At 35.3% G+C, this 22,230-nt stretch overlaps 1 protein-coding gene across 1 annotated transcript in view; it reads right to left on the bottom strand.

The window, feature by feature from the left end:
* Positions 1 to 22,230, bottom strand: part of CFAP47 (cilia and flagella associated protein 47) — a 455,521-nt gene that overhangs the window by 239,743 nt on the left and 193,548 nt on the right. Inside the window, 2 exon segments of the mRNA XM_063634578.1 lie at positions 3,566 to 3,682; positions 3,973 to 4,070. Coding sequence (XP_063490648.1) covers positions 3,566 to 3,682; positions 3,973 to 4,070 — 215 coding nt within the window.

Here is a 22,230-nt window from a genome sequence, read left to right as displayed (position 1 = left end):
ATTTTTAATCAACCACTGGTTAGTCACAAGAATAGGATTCAATTCCGGTCAATGATATGCAATGGGGAATATGCCGTGGGGCCACTGGGAAAGGTTTACCTTCTGGAAAAAGAGAAGCACAAGAAAAGATGCCACTCAGCCAGCCCCAAACAGAACTGTATGAAGGTGTTATGTGAGATTTCTACAGAAATTTGGGAGTTATTTGTGCAGAGTCCTAAAACAAAGCTAGTAGGTCAAGAATGGCTGAGCAAAACTGAATCTCTGATAACTTTGTTAAAAAACTGAACAATTATCCTTATACTCTTTGATTGTCTGGCTTTATCTTTTTATAAGACATTAAATTTCCTTATTTTTAAACCACTTTTACTCAAGAATTCTGTTATTTAAAGCTGAAAATTTCCTAGTGATTGTGAAGGTTAATTTTAAGTATCAATTTGACTGGATTGAGGGATACCTAAATGGCTGGTGAAGCATTGTTTCTGGGTATCTGTGAGAGTGTTTTCAGAGGAGGTTGAAGCTGAGTCAGTGGACTGAGAGAGAAACATCTGCCGTCAATGTGGGCAGACACCATCCAATCAGCTGGGGCTGGGACAGAGAGGTAAGAAGAAGGAGGAGTCTCTGCTTTCTCTCCCTTCCAGAGTGAGACACCTTTTCTCCTCCTGTCCTTGGACATCAGACTAGGTTCTTCAATTTTTAGACTCTGAAACTTGCACCAGTGCTCTCTGGGGGCTCTCTGGCTTTTAGATTTGGACTAGGGGCTGCATCATTGGCTTCCCTGATTCTGGGGCTTCTGGACTGAGCGATGCCACGAGCTCTTCTGTGTTCCAGCTTGCAGGCAGCCTATCATGAGACTTCTCTAACTCTGCGTTCATGTGAGCCAATTCCCCCTAATAAATCCCCTCTCATATATCCTATTGTTTCTGTGTCTCTAGAGAACCCTAACAAGTGATTAAAAAAAAAGAAACAAAAAAATTTAAGGACAAAATTAGATTAGCTATTCACCCTTAGCTCCAATCACTACTCATTAAACTATGTGTACTAAAGCTCCATAAATGCTTATTATATTTATTTTGTTATCTATCTTTGCATGAGGGAACAAAACATGCATTCTACGCTGTGGTCAAACAATTCCACAGTATTTTTGCTTTAAATAAAAATCATGTCATGAAAAGGAGAATATGTAATAACTGTATATTCCTACTGGCAGGATTCTCCAAAAAGACATAACATTACCCCAGCAACTTATGAAGCTAATTTTCAGGCTGCAATTAAGAACATAATAAAGAAGAAACTTAAGCATTAATAATTAAGTCCGTTGTTGAATTTTACAGGATTCAAGGGTGGACCAGTACAAGCACCAGCATTAATTCATTATGTATAAGTTCATTAGAGGGTGATGGTTTTAAATCTGCCATTTAGTGTGGTTGGTAAATCTGGGCTAATAAAGAGTTAGGGCATTGGAATTGGCTGATAAAGGTTTGGTCATTATCTGCTAAGCCGACTTTCAATTACTTCATTCATCAAATCTTGGACAAGTTTTCTGCATTTTTATCTAGTAGATACTTATTTTTAAATTATTTTTGACTATACAATAAAATAAATATATTGAGCCAACATATGTGAGGAAATCAAAAAGCAAAGGAGAGAGTCACAATGTATGGTTTTTCTAAACAAAGGTATTTTAAATTTCTTATGAACTCCTACCAAACTCTCAAGGGTCAGCTTAAACACTAAGTGTTCTGTGCAAATTTTCCTAGTATCCCTTTTAGAGTGACTTCTCACCCCCTTTGAGTCCCATAGCATATTATTTCTAGGTCTATTGTGACATTCACTGTCGCTTTGCATCAGCCTTGTTTCATGCAACTTGTGATTATTAGTCTGCAACACCTTTGAAGGCATGAGTGTAGTTTTGTCACATCTGTACCCCTGAAGGATGTATCCAGTGTCTTTCATGAGGGAGGTTAAATAATTTGTTGAATTTATGGGAACTGTAATATTTTTATTCTTCAAAACCAAAGTCTTTTATTAGAGTTTATCCTTAAAACTCTACTATTATAACAGAACTCTCTGACTAAAATTATTGATTGCAGTTTCCCTTTACAATTGTACCAAAAAAATAAAAATAAATGAAAAGAAAATGAAATAAAAAGAATAGAAATGTCAGGAATGGTACAAAGTGACATTAACATGCAAGTGACTTCAATACAAAGAAAAAAGTGAGCAATTATAAAACTCATTTCTCCAGCAGGTATAAGATATCATTTTGGGCACTAGTATCATCAGTCTTTCTGGATCACAGAATGAAAAATTCAGAGTTAGTTATAATAGTCTTTCTCCAATGCCCTTCTTTTGTGGCTGGTCACCAACTCTAGCAAACCTCATGATGTTTCCTACATCAGCTTATTATGTTTTAATCCTAATTAAAATGATATGAGTAGAGAAAGTAATTACTGTACTCCTTGACCAGTTCAAATTGCATTGCGATTGGTCTGTGTTCCCTGTCACCAGTCCCTCTCCTCTCGGTCCATCCTGATGATTGTTGCAAGAGTAAAGGCCTTTTATCCCCCATAATGGCCACAGGATAAATTCGTGATTTTTTATGCTGATATTCAATATCCCAGTATATGCCTATGTCTCTGTTTCCAATACCAAACTTCAACTGGGGAAACCTATTCACACAACTTCCTTAACATATGTCACTTTTTCATACTCTACATTCCGTTCATGTTACTTCCTCTGAGCAAACAACTTTCTCTCTTACCACTACCAATGCAAATTCAATTCACCCTTCCAGATCCCAATTAAATTCTGTCTCTTCCACACTGTCTTTGATGTATCAGTCTGCATCACATTGATCTCTTCCTTCATCTGAATTCTATACTTCATTTTTTTCATACACCATTATTAACAATTAAATAAGTAGAACATTATATTTTAACAGGCAAATATCTTGATAATTTAATGAATTTATATATTCAAAGTCAGGAATCATTTATTTTACCAGTTTATTGCCCCTAAGTAACAAACAAAAGGCTCATAAAATAGTAAGAATCCAATATATGTTTGATTATTGCTATTGAGGTCTTGATGTAAAAAGCCAAATGGAATTACAACTTGGAGGTCAACATACAATTAAAATGTATATTGCCATTATGACCTCTACACTAACATTTATTTTAATACTGAAGTGAAAATTTATTTTTGCTACTAAATCAGAAGATAATAATATGATATCTATATTTAAATAAATATGCCCTTTTAGTTCATTCTTAGATTTTGAGTAATGATTATAATTCACTCAATGTTTATTTTTGGAGTTTCAGGCACTTGGACTAGAAGTACTTTCCTATTATGCACAGCTGGATGTATATAATTATACAAATTTTAAAATATCCAGTCGATTTCTGTGGAGTTATATTTCAATTTCTACATTTTAGCAATGTCTCATCAAAAGCCTGTTTCAATTTAAATTTCAAAAATATGAACAAAGCAATATTATAGATGAGTAAGCTATCAAAAGAAACTTACAAAATGTTTGTAGAATGTTTAATATAAAGGCACCCACCTGTATTTCCATGTCAAAGTCAATTTCATAAAGAGTATTTACAATAATCAGGCAATTGTGCAGGTACTCTTCAGGACTTTTTGGTTGTGTGTACATATTTATAAAATGAGACTCAATCTGTAAAAAAAAAAATCAAACCTTTTGGTAATGGAATAAAAAATTCTGTTTTTTAAGTGTTCTCTATAGTTAGGCAAAGAATCAGTTAAATATTAATATTTGTCAGTAATAAATTATTGCAATCAAAATGCAAGAATAGACAAAAAGGTAGTGCTAGCCATGCAGATTCAGGTGTTTGACTTGAATGTAAGACATTCGAAAGAATCTGTTTACAGAAAATATACTTCAAATTTTAATCACTAAGTTTTTTCAAATAATAGAAGATCATGATGCATAAAAATGACTCTTACCAAGAATGGGCAATAGGCTCCCAACTGTGTTGCAAAAACAAGACCATCTGAAAGGTCTCTGTCAAAATTTACTATCCATCTCTCAGAAGGGATAACATCTGTTTCAAAAAAGAGGGAGAGTAAATACAACAATAGTTTTACTTTATTAAAAGATACCTATGGAAATTTGAGCAATAGTAAAAGAAAATTTTGCTTCTGCCTGGAAAACAAAAAGTATATTATATTGGAAATAAAAACAAATGTTAAGCCTCAGAAGATTAATACTATGAGAGTTATCTGTAAGGCTTTATAAGCAATTGCAAGCTGTCTTCTTTATTTCTATATGAGCTGCTTTGAAAAATACACTACAGTGTGGTAATGGAATAGAAATTCAGTGTTTCAAAATTACCCATTCTGTTGAGTACCTTGAGGTTCAAATGTTTAATCAGTGATCATCAACATGGGTAAGGAGAATGAAAAGGCATGGAGTTACTTGTAACTTCAGAGTGCTCGTGCCAGTTTCTTTATTTCTTGCAGAAATTCATCCACATGGCAGGAAAGTATGTGAAAGGAATTAAAGATTTATGGCTTAAAGAAACCAAAATTGACCTATAAAAGGCAATACAGGATGGAGGAGTAGTAAAAGGAATTCTCAATTACAGACATGATTACTCTGCTGAGTCTGGAACAAAAAGAGGAAGTATTTGAATTTTAAGTGAATATCTGAAATACTGACCTATATTGGGTGGAGGCTAATTTTAAACAGTGGAAATAATTGCTATGTTGAATGTGACATTTTCTTTTTCAATAAGTTTCCAAATAGCCTAGATTCTTTATGGTGTGAGACAATTTCTTGTCTGAAAACAAGGGGCAAATGGTGATCTTTATAAATTCTCTCAAATCTCTCTACTCCCATTTTCTATGAAGAAGAAAAACCATGACATGATACACCCATGACATGTATATTAGCTTCAAAACTGGGATTGCTTTACACCTGGAATTGGAAGACTTAATTATCTCTTGAATCACAGATGTCCTGGACACTTCACAGACAATGTCCGGTACTTTTTCATCTGAGAAGCTATGACATTGAACATTTCTATAGGATTTCTATAGCATATTGTCACAAAATCAGTCTAGCAAACACAGATCACTAAGGATTTTCAACTAATGCATAGCAAACAACCTCTGTATTTTTCAAAGTATTATTTCCTGATCGAAACTTATAAATAACATTTTTGATATAAGATTCAATGTAATCGAATTAATGATTTTAAATACACATTGCCAGTTGTCTGAATAATGATAACCTACATGTGCTTCTCTTTTTTGTCCAGCTTTGATGTATAATTGGCAAATAAAGAGTATATGTATATAGAACATAAATTGTGTTTTGATATAAGTATACCTTGTGTAGTGATTACCAAAATCAAGCTAATTAACATATTCATCACTTCACATACTCACTATTTTGTGTATATGTATGTGGTGAGAACCTAAGATGTACTCTTAGCTAAGTAAAATGTGCTTCTCTGAATGTATATTTGCCACCCATAGCTATCAATAAAAGCAAAATATTTCACTTTTGTAGTTAATATTTATTTTTCTATGGACTGGAAGCAATGATAACTTTTGATCTGAAAAAGGTAATTTACTAGCCTTTTACATTGATAGAGAATCAGTCGGTTAGCGTGGACATAGACTGTATCCACCAGATAGCACATCCTTGTCTTGTGCAGACATTAGAGGAGGGACAGAAATTGTCTTGAAGGAGCTTAACATCTTGTTTCAGGAAAATCACATCCATAACAGGAAAACAACAAATTAAAAAAATCCTCCAATCAGAAGTCAATGAATACATAACAATACAGCAACAACTAATTGTTATCCTGTTATTTCCAACTCCACCCATCACAACTCAGGACCACAGAATTCATTATGACACCCGCCCCACCTTATTTTGTCAACAGTGAAAAATCTCAATCTCATTATCTACAATATTTTTATGTATTGGTTAAACCCTAGTATGTATATAAAGTGCTTTGAGAATTGCAAAGCCATACCCCTGTGAGAAACTAGAGTAAGGTGTGTATGTATAGTTCTTTACACCTTTAGTCTTAGACTACCCAGTCATAGTTCTTTGCAATTAAATAAGCTCATTTCTTTTTCATTACCATCAGTGAGGTTGTCCAACATTGGTAACCCAGTTATATTCATTTGTCACAGTCTGCATTTTGTCCTTAATCACTTACATATCTTGGTTGATTTTATAAAATTACTTACACTAGCATTCACTCTTTGTGGTACACACCTATAGGAATTTGAGGAATACATTTTCATGTACCTGCCATCACATTTCCATAAAGAAAAGTGTAATCACCCCCAAAATTCCAACGTGCTGCACCTTTGTAGTCAATCCCTACCCTTATCTGTTAGCACCTGGCAAACACTGATGTGTTTTTAATCTCAATAACTTCACCTTTACCAAAATGCCGTAAAACTTGAATCACACAATATCAATATGTAGTCTTGTGGGGTCTTGTTGTTTTGGCTTCTTTAACTTAGTGAAATTCATTTAAGATGCACCCATGTTGTGTGAATCAATAGTCGTTGTTTTCATTGTTGAGTAGTACTGTATTTGATGGATGTCACAGAGAGGAGGTATTCATTCACCAATTGAAGGGCATTTGGTTTGTCTTCAGTTTAGAAGCAATTATGAAAATCTGCTATAAATTATCTCATGTAGGGCTTATTGTGATCAGCAATTCTTTTTTTAAAAAAAAATTTATTTCCATAGGTTTTGGGGGGAACTGGTGGTATTTGACTACATGAGTAAGTTCTTTAGTGGTGATTTGTGAGATTTTGGTGCACCCAGCACCCAAGTAGTATTCACTGAACCCAGTTGGTAGCCTTTCATCCCTCACTCCCTTCTCACCCTTTCCCCGCGAGTCCCCAAAGTCCATTGTATCATTCTTAGGCCTTTGCATCCTCATAGCTTAGCTCCCACTTATGTGAGAACATACGATGCTTGGTAATTCTAATGTATTTTGGTGAAATAGCTGGAAAAGAGATTTCTGGATTATATAGTAATTGTATTGGGAAACTTATATATGCCTTTTTTCTATCTCTCTATCTTTTTTTGGTGATGTATCTTTTCAGAACTTTTGACTATTTTTCAAACTTGGTTGTTTATTTTCTTGTTGTTGAGTTTGGAGAGTTCTTTTTGTATCCTGCATATAAGAAATTTGTGGAATATGTTATTCAAAAATATTTTCCCCCAGTCTGTAGCTTGTCTTTTCATTCTCTTAATAGTGTCTTTCACAAAGCAGAAATTTTAATATGGTAAAGTCCAATACATATAGATATGTGTATACATGTATATATGTGTATATATATGTATGTATATAAAAGTTGTGTGGGTTTATATTTAGATCTATGACCTGCTTTGAGATAATTTTAGTACAAGATGTGAAGTATAGGTCAATGCTCATTTTTTACATATGCACTTCCAATTATTCAAGTAATATTTGTTGAAAACACTAGCCCTACTTGATTTAATTGCTTTTGCCCTTTTGTAAGCAAAAACACCCAGTTGATTATATTTGTGTAGATATATTCCTTGTCTCTCAATTCTATTCTTTTGATCTACACATCTATTCTTTTGTCAATACCACCCAGTCTTAATTATTGTAGTTTCAAAATTTCTTCCACCTTTTCAAAATTGTTTTGGCTACTTTAATGGCAATGCCTTTATATATACATTTTAGAGTCAACTTATTGATATCTATCTATAAGAATATGTGATGGTATTTTCACTGGAATTGAATTGAATCTATAGATCAATTTGAAAGCCTAACAACATTTAGTTTTCTAACGTCATGTGCATGCTATATTTCTCTATTTAGTTCTCATTGATTGCTTTCAACAGTGTTTTGTAGTCTATAGCATATATATCTCTAATTTATTTTGTTATACATACTTATACTACGTACTTAATATTAGATACTTAAGTATTTCTTCTATGTTAAATGGTATATTTTTATTTTAAATTCCAATTGTTTACTGCCAATATATAGAAATATAATTTAATTTAATTGTATAGTTATCATATATCCTCTGACCTTGATAAATGCATAAAGTATTTCTAGGAGCATTTTATAGATTGTTTGGGATTTTCTACTTGACAGAAATGTTGAATTCCAGCCCCTTTCTCGGGGCAAGAGGTGGTTTGTTATTTTCTTTTTTTTCCTTTTTCTTTTTTCTTTGCAACTGCAATGAGTATTCACCAGAGTCCTTTGGGTGACAGTATGTGCTGTCCTTAAATTAACATAGATGAACATATCTGTTCTATAAGGTATTGCTATGGTTTGAATGTCCCCTCTAAATCTCATGTTCAAATTTCATTGCCATTTCAATGGTTAATACCAACCAATAGAGGTGGGACTTTTAGGAGGTAATTAGATCATGAGAGCTCTGGCTTCATGAATGGATTAATGGTGTTATCTCAGGAGTGTGTTAGTTACATTGGGAGTCTGGCCCTCTTTTTCTCTCTTTCTTGCATGCTCTTACTTTTTATCATCTTCTCTAGCTATGGGATGCCTACCATAACGTAATAATGCAGCAAGAAGGCCCTCATCAAATGCAACCTAATTATCTTGGACTTTCCAGCCTCCAGAGTCATGACCCAAATAAACTTCTATTGTTTATAAATTACCCAATCTGTAGTATTCTGTTATAGCAACACTAAATGGACTAAGACAGATATACAGAAGTCGGAGTGAATTGCCTGCCCCTATACTAGGTACTAAGGAGTACACATTCTCCAGACTCACTTTAGTCATTTCTGTGAGCAACATGTGAAGTTTGTGGAGTAAACACCTGCAAGAAGATGCAGAGTCTATAACTGTGGCCACTAGGAGTTTCATGATCTCTCACTAGTGTATACTTGGCCTCTACCAATACACCAATCACCCTAACTCAACTATTCTTAATGGCGTCTAGCTCTATCTACAAGTAGACCATTGCTATCATCTCATTTCTTCCAGTAAAAACCAAGTCTCTCTTTGTTGCCCTGCAATCTCAGCTTTATGTTAAGGTTCAATAAAAATAGAGAATTTGCTGCTTGTCTGACTTTCATTGCTGTTATAAGGGTGGGAGAAAACAGTTTCCAGTTCTCTATCTCCCTGAGTAGAAACTAGGGCACCTATTTTTGTTCAACCCATCACAACTTTGAATCTGCTTTGATATTATTACTTGTTGAATACCAGTAGGCATGGGCTGTAGCTGTTCAAACAAGGCTCTCAGTAAGAATAGGATGACAATGATTCTTCCAAGGCGATGCTGTGAAAAAGTAAAGACAAAACTTCAAAGCTCTTCTCTAATCTCTGATCCTATGCCTGTATCTTGTCTTTTATACTCAAGGCTGCTGCGAAGCCCTCATAACAGTTTATCATAGCTTTGATATATCAAGGATTTTCTCTACTTTTATGATAGCTCCCTTGATACAAGCTACTCTGTCTTCTATACTCCCTCTAAGGATTTCCTACCCAAAGTGAGCTAAGTGAATCAGCAGCACCTACATCAAATGGAAGCTTGCTGAAAATGCAGAATTTCTGGCCTCACCCAACAGCTAGCAAAACATAAAAACATGTTAACAAAATCTCCAAGTATTCACATTCTCATCTGAGACGTGTTGGTCAATGGTTGTTTTTTTTTCTGGAGAGAGAACCAGCAGTCTAATGTAGTTGTCATTTCAGAAACCAGAAAATTCAAGTGATGCTCCGCACATTTTTAAAATTTTTAATTTGGAAGTTATGTTTTTATCCAGTTTTACATTACATCACTCCTGATATTCAGGTATATTTAAGTAGTAATAAAAATACTGGTCTTTATAGTATTATGAATTAGAGATGTGTTTGTTAAACACAAAATTTAATCAGAAATTTTAGAAAAAATTAGTCAATTTACTTATTATGAATATAATAATTGTCACATGAATTTTATGTTAGATGACTATAACAGTACATTTTTATAAAAGTTATATTGAGATATAATTCACATAACACAAATTTCATGCAATTCAATTGTTCAATTCATTGTTGTTTAGTATACTCATATAGCCGTGCAATCATCACTACTATCTGCTTATCTCCTTAAGTTGATAAGCAACTTCAGCAAAGTCTCAGGATACAAAATCAATGTAGAAAAATCACAAGCATTCTTGTACACCAATCACAGACAAACGGAGAGCCAAATCATGAGTGAACTCCCATTCACAATTGCTTCAAAGAGAATAAAATACCTAGGAATCCAACTTATAAGGGACGTGAAGGACCTCTTCAAGGAGAACTACAAACCACTGCTCAATGAAATAAAAGAGGATACAAACAAATGGAAGAACATTCCATGCTCATGGGTTGGAAGAATCAATATCGTGAAAATGGCCATACTGCCAAGGTAATTTATAGATTCAATGCCATCCCCATCAAGCTACCAATGACTTTCTTCACAGAATTGGAAAAAACTACTTTAAAGTTCATATGGAACCAAAAAAGAGCCCGCATCGCCAAGTCAATCCTAAGCCAAAAGAACAAAGCCGGAGGCATCACGCTACCTGACTTCAAACTATACTACAAGGCTATAGTAACCAAAACAGCATGGTACAGGTACCAAAACAGAGATACAGATCAATGGAACAGAACAGAGCCCTCAGAAATAATGTCACATATCTACAACCATCTGATCTTTGACAAACCTGACAAAAACAAGCAATGGGAAAGGATTCCCTATTTAATAAATGGTGCTGGGAAAACTGGCTAGCCATATGTAGAAAGCTGAAACTGGATCCCTTCCTTACACCTTATACAAAAATTAATTCAAGATGGATTAAAGACTTACATGTTAGACCTAAAACCATAAAAACCCTAGAAGAAAACCTAGGCAATACCATTCAGGACATAGGCATGGGCAAGGACTTCATATCTAAAACACCAAAAGCAATGGCAACAAAAGCCAAAATTGACAAGTGGGATCTAATTAAACTAAAGAGCTTCTGCACAGCAAAAGAAACTACCATCAGAGTGAACAGGCAACCTACAAAATGGGAGAAAATTTTTGCAACCTACTCATCTGACAAAGGGCTAATAACCAGAATCTACAATGAACTCAAACAAATTTACAAGAAAAAAACAACCCCATCAAAAAGTGGGTGAAGGATATGAACAGACACTTCTCAAAAGAAGACATTTATGCAGCCAAAAGACACATGAAAAAATGCTTATCATCACTGGCCATCAGAGAAATGCAAATCAAAACCACAATGAGATACCATCTCACACCAGTTAGAATGGCGATCATTAAAAAGTCAGGAAACAACAGATGCTGGAGAGGATGTGGAGAAATAGGAACGCTTATACACTGTTGGTGGGAGTGTAAATTAGTTCAACCATTGTGAATGACAGTGTGGCAATTCCTCAAGGATCTAGAACTAGAAATACCATTTGACCCAACATTCCCATTACTGGGTATATACCCAAAGGATTATAAATCATTCTACTATAAAGACACATACACATGTATGTTTATTGCAGCACTATTCACAATAGCAAAGACTTGGAACCAACCCAAATGTCCATCAATAATAGACAGGATAAAGAAAATGTGGCACATATACACCATGGAATACTATGCAGCCGTAAAAAAGGATGAGTTCATGTCCTTTGCAGGGACATGGATGAAGCTGGAAACCATCATTCTCAGCAAACTATCACATGAACAGAAAACCAAACACTGCATGTTCTCACACATAAGTGGGACTTGAACAGTGAGAACACATGGACATAGGGAGGGAAACATCACACACTGGGGCCTGTCAGGGGGTGGGAGCCCAGCGGAGGGATAACATAAGGAGAAATACCTAATGTTAGGTATTGGGTGATGGATAGCTGGGTGCAGCAAACCACCATGGCACGTGTGTACCTACGTAACAAAACTGCACGTTCTGCATATGTACCCCAGTACTTAAAGTATAAAATAATAATAATAATAATAATAATAATAATTTTGAAGGGAAAAATAAAAGCAAAAAAAGAAAAAGAAAATTATTATGGTATTTATCCATCTAATAGTGAAATGCAGTAAAAATGGAAGTTCCAGGTAACATTACACGTGGTTGAATAGTAGTAACACAATGTAAGTGTTACACATATTTATAACATAGGCACAGTAAATGTAGCAAAAATGATGACACTGAGGGAGGAAAATGAGAGGAAATGAGAGTACTTTATAGACAATACATTAAAAGGTAAGATTTCTTCAAAAATGAATTATCTACACAGTAACTCTGAACATTATGGAATATGATAGTTGCTTGTCTCTCACATTTCTTAACTTTCTGTTTACAATGATACCACAAACACTGTTGTTTCTCTGACCATTACAAAGGGTGACAGTTTGTCCTGATAATGGGATTAAGGACAGAAGACAGCTAAATTGGAAATCACTGGAGTCAGGCATGGAAACATTGATAAAACAGTTGGTGAATAAACATATACTTACTTATGTATTTTTCTATATTTAAAAAATGCTAAATTATATGTGGATGTGTGTATATATATTTATATAATATTTATAATTCTTTTGATTTTTTGTAGTTCAATAAGCAACCAAGAGTTCCAATTATAAATATAATAAAAATTTTATTTAATCAGCTTGTGAATGCATTGTGAGTGATAAAAATTTCCACCTGCTACTCAAGAGACTAGACTAATTTCCACGGCCAATGCAGCTGACTTGCTTCTTTTTACTAGAATTTATCTGACATGATAGAAGGGATTTGGGCTCTTTTGTTCACTACTACATCTCTAATCCCTAGAACAGTGCTAAACATATAAATTGGTGATTAATAGATATTTGTTAACCAAATGATAGTTTTAGTGGCTTCTGTCCTTGTGAGGATTATTTTAAATAAATTATCACACGAAAATCAGATAATGATTCACTTATTTTTCCTTCAGGTTATTTACAATCTTGGCATTTATTTATTCATTTTTGGTATATGGTATGTAATACAGAGATAATTTTACCTGTATTCCAAAGTATCAGCCAATTGATCTAGCTCTATTTACTGACTGAACTAACATTTATTATGGATTTTGAAATGTCACACTCATTATACTAAATTCTATTATATACATTCATTGTTCTGAGTTCCCTATTGTGTTCAATGCAATTGTGAATATTCCTAAAATTTTAAAATATATATTTTTTATGAATCGAGGGTGGAACAAGATAGCAGATTAATGGCTCTACTGATCATCCCCCAGCAAAGACACAAATCTAACAACTATCTACACAAAAGAAATACCTTCATAAGAAGCAAAAATGAGGTGCACACTCACAGTACCTGGCTTTAAATTCATATCACTAAAAGAGGCAATAAAGAGGTAGGAAAAACAGTCTTAAATTGTGGACACCATCCCTCCCCAAAGCCTTGGCAGTTGCAGTGTGGGGCAGAGAGCATTTCTGTGCACTGGGGAGAGGGATATTGCAGCAATTGTGAAGCAGTGAACTCAGTGCTGCCTTATTATAATAGAAAACAAAACTGGACTGAACTCAGTTGATGACCAATCACAGAGGGAACATATAAACTAGGCATAGCCAGAAGGGAATCACAAATCACAGTGGTCAAAACTTGAGTTTGCACAAAGCTCACCATCACAGACTAAAGTCCTCTTGGACCCTAGATGAACTTGAAAGGCAATACAGGCCACAAGGACGGCAACTCCTAGGCAAGTCCTAGTGCTGAACTGGACTCAGAGCCAGAAGACTTGGGGGCTGCAACCTATTGAGACACCAGTGTAGGCAGATAAAGGAGTGTTGGCATCACCTCTTCCCTACCCCCATGCTGCACAGCTTTTGCGGCTCCAAAGGAGATTCTTTCCCTCTACCTGAGACAAGAGGGAAGAGTTGGGAGAACCCTGTCTTGCATCTTCAATACCAGTTCAGGCACAGCAGGATAAGGAACTTTTCAGAGTTGTGAGGTCCTCTTTCTAGAACTTAGCTCCTGGACACCACTTCTAGACACATCCAGAGCCAGAAGGGAACCCACTGCCATGAAAGAAAGGTCCTAGTCTTGGCAGGATTCATCAACCAGTAACCAAAGAGGCCTTGGGCCCTGAATAACCAGCAGTGATACCCAGGTACAATGTTCAGGAACTTAGATGAGACTCTGAGATTTGCTGGATTCAGGTGAGACTCAGCACACCCCCAGGTGTGGTGGCTATGGGGTAAGACTACTTTCACCTGAGAAAAGCAGAGGAAACAGTAAAGAGAACTTTGTTTTGCACCTTAGACAGTAGCATGACCACAGTGGGTAGAGCACCAAGTGGGCTCCTGGAGTCCCCGATTCCAGAACTTGACTCTTGGATGGCATTTCTCAACCTGCTCTGGGACAAAAGGGCACCCACAGTTCTGAAGGGGAAGTCCCAGTCCATGCAGAAGTTACTACAAGCTTACTGAAGAGCCCTTGGGCCTAAAAAAAAACATCAGTGGTCTGGCAGTACTCACTGTGGGCCTGTGGTGGTTGTGTCCACAGGGTAAGGCTCCTCTGCCTTCAGAAAGGGGAGGGAAGAGTGGGAAGGACTGTGTCTCATAGTTTTAGTGCCAGCTTAGCTGCAATACAATAGGACACCAGGTAGACTATAAAGGTTTTTGACTTTAGTCCCTGGCTGTTGAACAGTACCCCTGGACACACTTGGGACCTGGGGGAACTCACCACCCTGAAAAGAAGGAATAAGCCTAGATGGCTTTGCCAGCTGATGATTGTAGAGACCCAGGACCTTGAGCAAACATAAGCAGTAGCTAGGGAGTGGTTACAGCAGGCCTTGGGTAAGACCCAGTGCTGTGCTCACCACAGTCCTAAGACTGGTAACTACAGAGGTGTCTGTGTCACTACATCCTTCACTTCAGGTATCTCAGAACAGAGAAGAAGACTTCATTTGCTTGGGAGAAAGTAAAGAAAGAGAAAAAGAGTCTCTGCCCGATAATCCAGAAAATTCCTCTGGATTTTGTCCAAGACCATCAAGGCAATACCTCTATGAGTCTGCATGAACCACAACGTTGCTGGGCTTGGGGTGCCCCCTAAAGCAGATACAGCTTAGAACATGACATCGAAGTCTTTTTGAGTATCAGGAAAGCTAATCCAAGAAGTATGGGTACAAACAAGCCCAGAATGAGAATAGTACAATAAATGTTAAGAGTTGTTCAACACCCAGTCACCGAAGAACATATACAAGCATCAACACTATTCAGAAAAACATGACTTCACCAAATGAACTAAATGAATCACCAAGTACAAATCACAGAGAAACACAGATAGGTGACTATTTAGACAGAGAAGTCAAAATAGATGCTTTGAGAAAACTCAAAAAACTTCAAGATAATATGGAGAAGGAATTCAGAATTGTATCAGGTAAGTTTAACAAATATTAAAATAATTAAGAATCAAGCAGAAGTCTGGAGCTGAAACATGCAATTGGCATACTAAAAAATACATCAAAGTCATTTAATAGCAGAATTGATCAGCAAAAGAAAGAATTATTGAGCTTGAAGATAGGCTATTTGAATATAAACAGTCAGCAGCGACAAAAGAAAAATGAAAAATACGTAGCATGTCTACAAAACCTAGAGAATAACCTCAAAAGGGCAAATCTAAAAGTTGTTGACGTTAGAGAGGAGGTAGAGAAAGAGATATGAGTATAAAGATTATTCAAAGGGATAATAACAGAGAACTTCCCAAACCTAGAGATAGATATCAATATCCAAGTACAAGAAGGCTATAGAACAGCAAACAAATTTAACCCAAAGAAGACTACCCCCAGCAATTTAAAAATCAAACTTCGAAAGATCAAGGATATAGACAGAATCCTAAAAGCAGTTAAGAGAAAAGAAACAAATAACATACAATTGTTCTCCAATAAATCAGGCAGTGGACTTTTCAGTGGAAACCTTACAGGCCAGGACAGATTGGCATGACATATTTAAAGTAATAAAGGGAAAAAGGAAGAAAAACAAAAAAAAACCTTTTGCTCTAGAATAGTATATTCAGCAGAAATGTCCATCAAACATGTAGGAGAAATAGAGTTTATCAGACAAACAAAAGCTTAGGAATTTTATTAACACCATACCTGTTCTACAAGAAATGCTAAAAGGAGTAATTCAATCAGAAAGAAGTGGATGTTAATGAGCAATAACAAAATCATCTGATGGTACTAAACAAATTAGTAATAATAAGTACACAGAAAAATGCAGAGTATAATAACATTGTAAGTGGTGTGTAAACTCCACTTTCAATGTATCAAGACTGAACGATGAGCCAATTAAAACTAATAACTACAAAAACATTACAAGACATAGACAGTACTATACAATATAAAAAGAAACAATAAAAAGTTCAGAAGATGGGGAGGGATGAAGTTAAGACATAGAGTTCTTAAGGGCTTTCTTTTGGCTTGTTTGTTTGTTTAGGCAAGCAGTGTTAAGTTGTTATCAAGTTAAATAATGGGTTATAAGACAATATTTGCAAGCCTAATGGTAACTTCAAACCAAAAAACATGCAATGGATACACAAAAAATATAAAGCAAAACACTAAATCATATAATCAGAGAAAATCACCCTCACTAAAAGAAGACCAAAAGGAAAGAAAGAAGAAGGAGAAGCCCAAAAACCAACCAGAAAACAAGCAACAAAATGGCAGGAGTAAGTACTTACTTATCAATAATAATATTGAATGTAAATGAATTAAACTCTCCAATCAATACATACAGTGTGGCTGAATAGATAATAAAAAACAATACTCAATGATTTGATGATGAAAAAAACACATTTCACCTATAAAGGTACACATAGACTAAAATTATAAAGGAGTGGAAAAAAATATTCCATGCCAATGGAAACCAAAAATGAGCAAGAGTCCCTATACTTACACCAGACAAAATAGATTTCAAGACAAAAACTATCAGAAGAGACAAAGAAGGTCACTATATAATGATAAATTGGTCAATTCAGCAAGAGGCAAAAAAATTGTAAGTATATATGCACCAAACACTAGAGCACCCAGATATGTAAAGCTGATGTTATTAGAGCTTAAGAGAGAGATATAACCCAATACAATAATAGCTAGAGACAACACCCCACTTTCAACCTTTGACAGCTCTTCCAGACAGAAAATCAACAAAGAAACATCAGACTTCATCTGCACTATAGACAAAATGGACCTAATAGACAGTTACAGAACATTTACTCTGAAGGCTACAGAATACACATTGTTTTCCTCAGCACATGGATCAGTCTCAAAAACAGATTATATGTTAGGGCACAAAAAGTCTTCAAACTTTAAAAAAAAATGAATCATATCAGGTATCTTCCCTGAACACAATGGAATAAAATGAGAAAGGAATAATGAGATAAATTTTGGAAACTTATACAAATACATAGAAATTAAACAATATGTTTTCAATGACCAGTGGATTAATGGAGAAATTATAAAGGAAATTGAAAAATGTCTTGAAACAAATTATAATGGAAACAACATACCAAACCTAGGGGATACATCAAAAACAGTAATAAGGGAGAATTTTATAGCTATAAGTGCCTGCCTTAGAAACAGGAAAACTTAAAATAAACAACCTAATGATGAATACTAAAAAACTAGAAAAGCAAGAGCAAAACAAGCCTAAAATTAGTAGAAAAAAAGAAATAATCAAGATCATAGCAGAAATAAATTCATTCAAAATGAAGAAAATAAAACAAAAGATCAATAAAATAAAAAGCCGATGTTGGCCAGGAGCGGTGGCTCACGCCTGTAATCCCAGCACTTTGGGAGGGATCATGAGGTCGGGAGATTGAGACCATCCTGGCTAACATGATGAAACCCCGTCTCTACTGAAAATACAACAACAACAAAAAATTACCTGGGTGTGGTGGCAGGCACCTGTAGTCCCAGATACTCGGGAGGCTGAGGCAGGAGAATGGCATGAACCTGGGAGGCGGAGCTTGCAGTGAACTGAGATCATGTCACTGCACTCCAGCCTGGACAACAGAGCAAGATTCCATATCAAAAAAAAAAAAAAAAAAGCTGATGTGTTGAAAAGGTAAACAAAATTGACAAACCTTTAGACAGACCATCTAAGAAAAAAAGAGAAGAAAGAAAGAAAGAAGAGATGAAAAAGTAGACATTACAACTGATACCGCCAACAACTCAAAAGATCATTAGAAGACACTATGAGCAACTATGTGCCAATAAATTGGAAAATCTAGAAGAAATGGACAAATTCCTAGACACATATAACCTACCAACTTTGAACCGTGAAGATATCCAAAACTTAAATAGACCAATAACAAGTAACATGAATGAAGCCGTAATAAAAAGTCTCCCAGTAATGAAAAGCCCAGAACCTGATGGATTCACTGCTGTATTCTACCAAACACTTAAAGAACTAATATCAATCCTATTTAAATTATTCCGAAAAACTGAGGAGGATGGAATAATTCCAAACTCATCCTATGAGGCCAGTATTACCCTGATATCAAAACCAGAGAAAGACACATCAAGAAAAGGAAACTACAGGCCAATAAATCTCATGAATATTGATGCAAAAATCTTCAACAAAATGCTAGCAAACTGAATTCAAGAATACATTAAAAACAGAATTAATCATGACCAAGGAGGATTTATCCCTGGGATGTAAGGATGGTTCAACATATGCAAATCAACAAATGTGATACATCATATCAACAGAATAAAGAATAAAAAAATACCATTTCAATTGATGCTGAAAAAGCATTTGATAAAATTCAACATCCCTTATAAAAACCCTCAAAAAGCTGAGTATAGAAGGAACATAACATAATAACAGCTACATAAGACAGAACCAAAGCTAGTATCATACCAAAAGGGGAATAACTGAAAGCCTTTCCTCTGATATATAGAACACAACAAGGATACTCACTTTTAGCACTGTCATTCAACAAAGTACTGTAAATCCTAGCTAGGATAATCAGACAAGAAAATAAAGTAATAAGCATCCAAATTGGTAAAGAAAAAGTCAAATTATCCTAGTTTGAAGATGATATGATCTTACATTTGGAGAAACCTAAAGATTCCTCAAAAAAACTATTAGAATGAAAAACAAATTCAGTAAACTTGCAGACTACAAAATCAACATGTACAAATCAGTAGCATTTCTACATGCCAATAGCAAACAATCTGAAGGAAAAATAAAAACAGTAATATCATTTACAATAGCCACAAATAAAATTAAATACCTAGGAATTTCCTTAACTAAAGATGTAAAATGTCTCTAGGATGGGCGCGGTGGCTCACACCTGTAATCCCAGCACTTTGGGAGGCTGAGGCAGGTAGATCACAAGGTCAGGAGATCGAGACCATCCTGGCTAACACGGTGAAATCTTGTCTCTACTAAAAATACAAAAAAGTAGCCGGGCGTGGTGGCAGGCACCTGTAGTCCCAGCTACTCAGGAGGGAGGCTGAGGCAGGAGAATGGCGTAAACCAGGGAGGCAGAGCTTGCAGTGAGCCGAGATCGCGCCACTGCACTCCAGCCTGGGTGACAGAGTAAGACTCCATCTCAAAATAAATAAATAAATAAATAAATAAATAAATAAATAAATAAATAAATGTAAAATGTCTCTATAATGAAAATGATAAAGCATTTTTGAAAGAAATTGAAGATGACATCAAAAAATGGAAAGATATTCCATGTTTATGGGTTGGGGAAATAAATATCTTTTAAATGTCCATACTACCCAAAGCCAACTACAGATTCCATGCAACCCCTATCAAAATACCAAGGGCATTCTCCAAATAAAAAGAAAAAGCAATTCTAAAATTTCTATGAAACCAGAAAAGACCCAGAATAGCCAAAGTTATACTAAACAAAATGAACAAAACTGGAAGAATCACATTATCTGACTTCAAATTATACTACAGAGCTATAGTAACCAAAACAGCATGGTATTGGCATAAAAACTGACACATAGTCCAAGGGAACAGAAAAGAGAACCCAGAAACAAATCCACACATCTACAGTGAGCTCATTTTTGAGAAAGGTGCTAAGAACATACACTGGGGAAAAGAGAGTCTCTTCAATAAATGGTTCTGAGAAAAGTGGGTATCTATATGCAGAAGAATGAAACTTGGAACAATCTCTTTTCATATATAAATATCAAATCTAAATGGATTAAAGACTTAAATCTAAGACCTCAAACTATAAAATTACTACGAAAAAACTTAAGGAAAACTCTGCAGAATGCTGATCTGTGTCAAAATTTCTTTATTAATACCCCACAATCACAGGCAACCAAAGCATAATGGACAAACAGAATCATATTAAGTAAAAAAGCTTCTGCACAGCAAAGAAAATAATTCACAAAGTGAAGAGACAACCCACAGGATGAGAGAAAAGGTTTGAGAAGTACCCATCTGTTAAGGGATTAATAACCAGAATATATAAGAAGCTCAAACAACTCTATAAGAAAAATGGAATAATCCAATCAAAAAATGGGCAAAAGGTTTGAATAGGCATTTCTCAAAAGAAAGCATACAAATGGCAAACAGGCATATGAAAATGTGTTCAATATCACTGATCATCAGAGAAATGCAAATCAAAACTATGAGATATCATCTCACCCCAGTTAAAATGGCTTTTATCCAAAAGTCAGACTGTAACAAATGCTGGCGAGGACGTGGAGTAAAGGAAATCCACCTACGCTGTTGGTGGGAACATAAATTAGTACAATCACTATGGAGAACAGTTTGGAAGTTCATTAAAACCCTAAATACTGAGCTACCATATGATCCAGCAATCCCACTGCTGGACATATACCCAAAAGAAAGAAAACCAACATATCAAAGAGATATCCGCACTCCCATGTGTGTTTTAGCTCTGTTTGCAATAGCCAAGATTTGGAAGCAAATTAAGTGCTCATCAAGAGATGAATGAAGAAAATGTGATACATATACACAATGGAGAACCATTCAGTCATAAAAAGAACAAAGTCTTGTGATTTACTAAAACATGGATGGAACTGGAGGTCATTATGTTAAGTGAAATAAGCCAGGCACAGAAAGACAGACTTTGCATGTTCTCAGTTATGTGTGGGAGTTGCAAATGAACTCATGGAACTATAGAGTATAAGGATGGTTACCAGAGGCTAGGGAGAGTAGTGGAGGAGTGGGAGGGAAGTGGGGAGTGTTAATGGGTACAAAAATAGTTAGAAAAAATTAATAAGGCCTAGTATTTACTAGCACAACAGGGTGACTATAGTAAAAAATAATTTAGTTGTACATTTAGAAATAACTCTAAGAATATAATTGGATTGTTTGTAACACAATGGATAAATGCTTGAGGTGATGGATACCCCATTATGTAATTAACACACATTGCATGCCTGTATCAAAATATCTTATGTAACCGATAAATATATACACCTACTGTGCACTCACGAAAACTAAAAATAAGAAAAAGGCTAATTTAATGCTATTCCACTGTGCTTTAAAATGTCCACTAAACAAAAAATTCTGAACTAGCTAATCAGTTTATTCTCTGACTTATTCTTGGTATGCCCAACTGGCATCTCACCAAAACACCTAAGCTCGTTAACTATTATATATTTAAATGTATTGTAAGGAAATGTATATTGAAATTTGAACCACACCCAGCAATAAAAAGAATGAAATCATGTCCTTTGCAGGAATGTGGATGGAGCTGGAGGCCATTATGCTAAGTGAACTAACTTAGAAACAGAAACAGAAAACCAAATACCACGTGTTCTCACTTGTAGTGGGAGCTAAACAATGGGTACACATGGATATAAAGACAGAGATAACAGACACTGGACACTCAAAAAGGGTTGAGAGTGGGAGGAGGTCAAGGATTGAAAAATTACCTATTGGATACAATGTTCACTATTTGGGTAATGAGCACACCAGAAGCCCAATCCCCACTGGTAGGCAATATATCCATGTCACAAAAATGCACGTGTCCCCTCTGAATCTAAAATAAAATTAAATTTAACTCAAAAAAGAAATTGCAACAGTTACAGTGTGAAAAAATGTCTAACGTACTACTTGGTCTATTTCAAAACAAATAACTTGATAAGAGAGAGAAAGGGAGAGAGAAAGAGATGGGTTGATTTATTCAAACTATAAAGAAAAGTTGAGAGTTGAGAGTTATTTGCTCTTTATCTCCAGATGAAAAAC

Source organism: Symphalangus syndactylus, chromosome X (genome assembly GCF_028878055.3).
Source record: "Symphalangus syndactylus isolate Jambi chromosome X, NHGRI_mSymSyn1-v2.1_pri, whole genome shotgun sequence".
NCBI classification, from domain to species: domain Eukaryota; kingdom Metazoa; phylum Chordata; class Mammalia; order Primates; family Hylobatidae; genus Symphalangus; species Symphalangus syndactylus.
The sequence above is the reverse complement of the archived record's forward strand: the minus strand, read 5'-3'. Positions and strand labels throughout refer to the sequence as shown.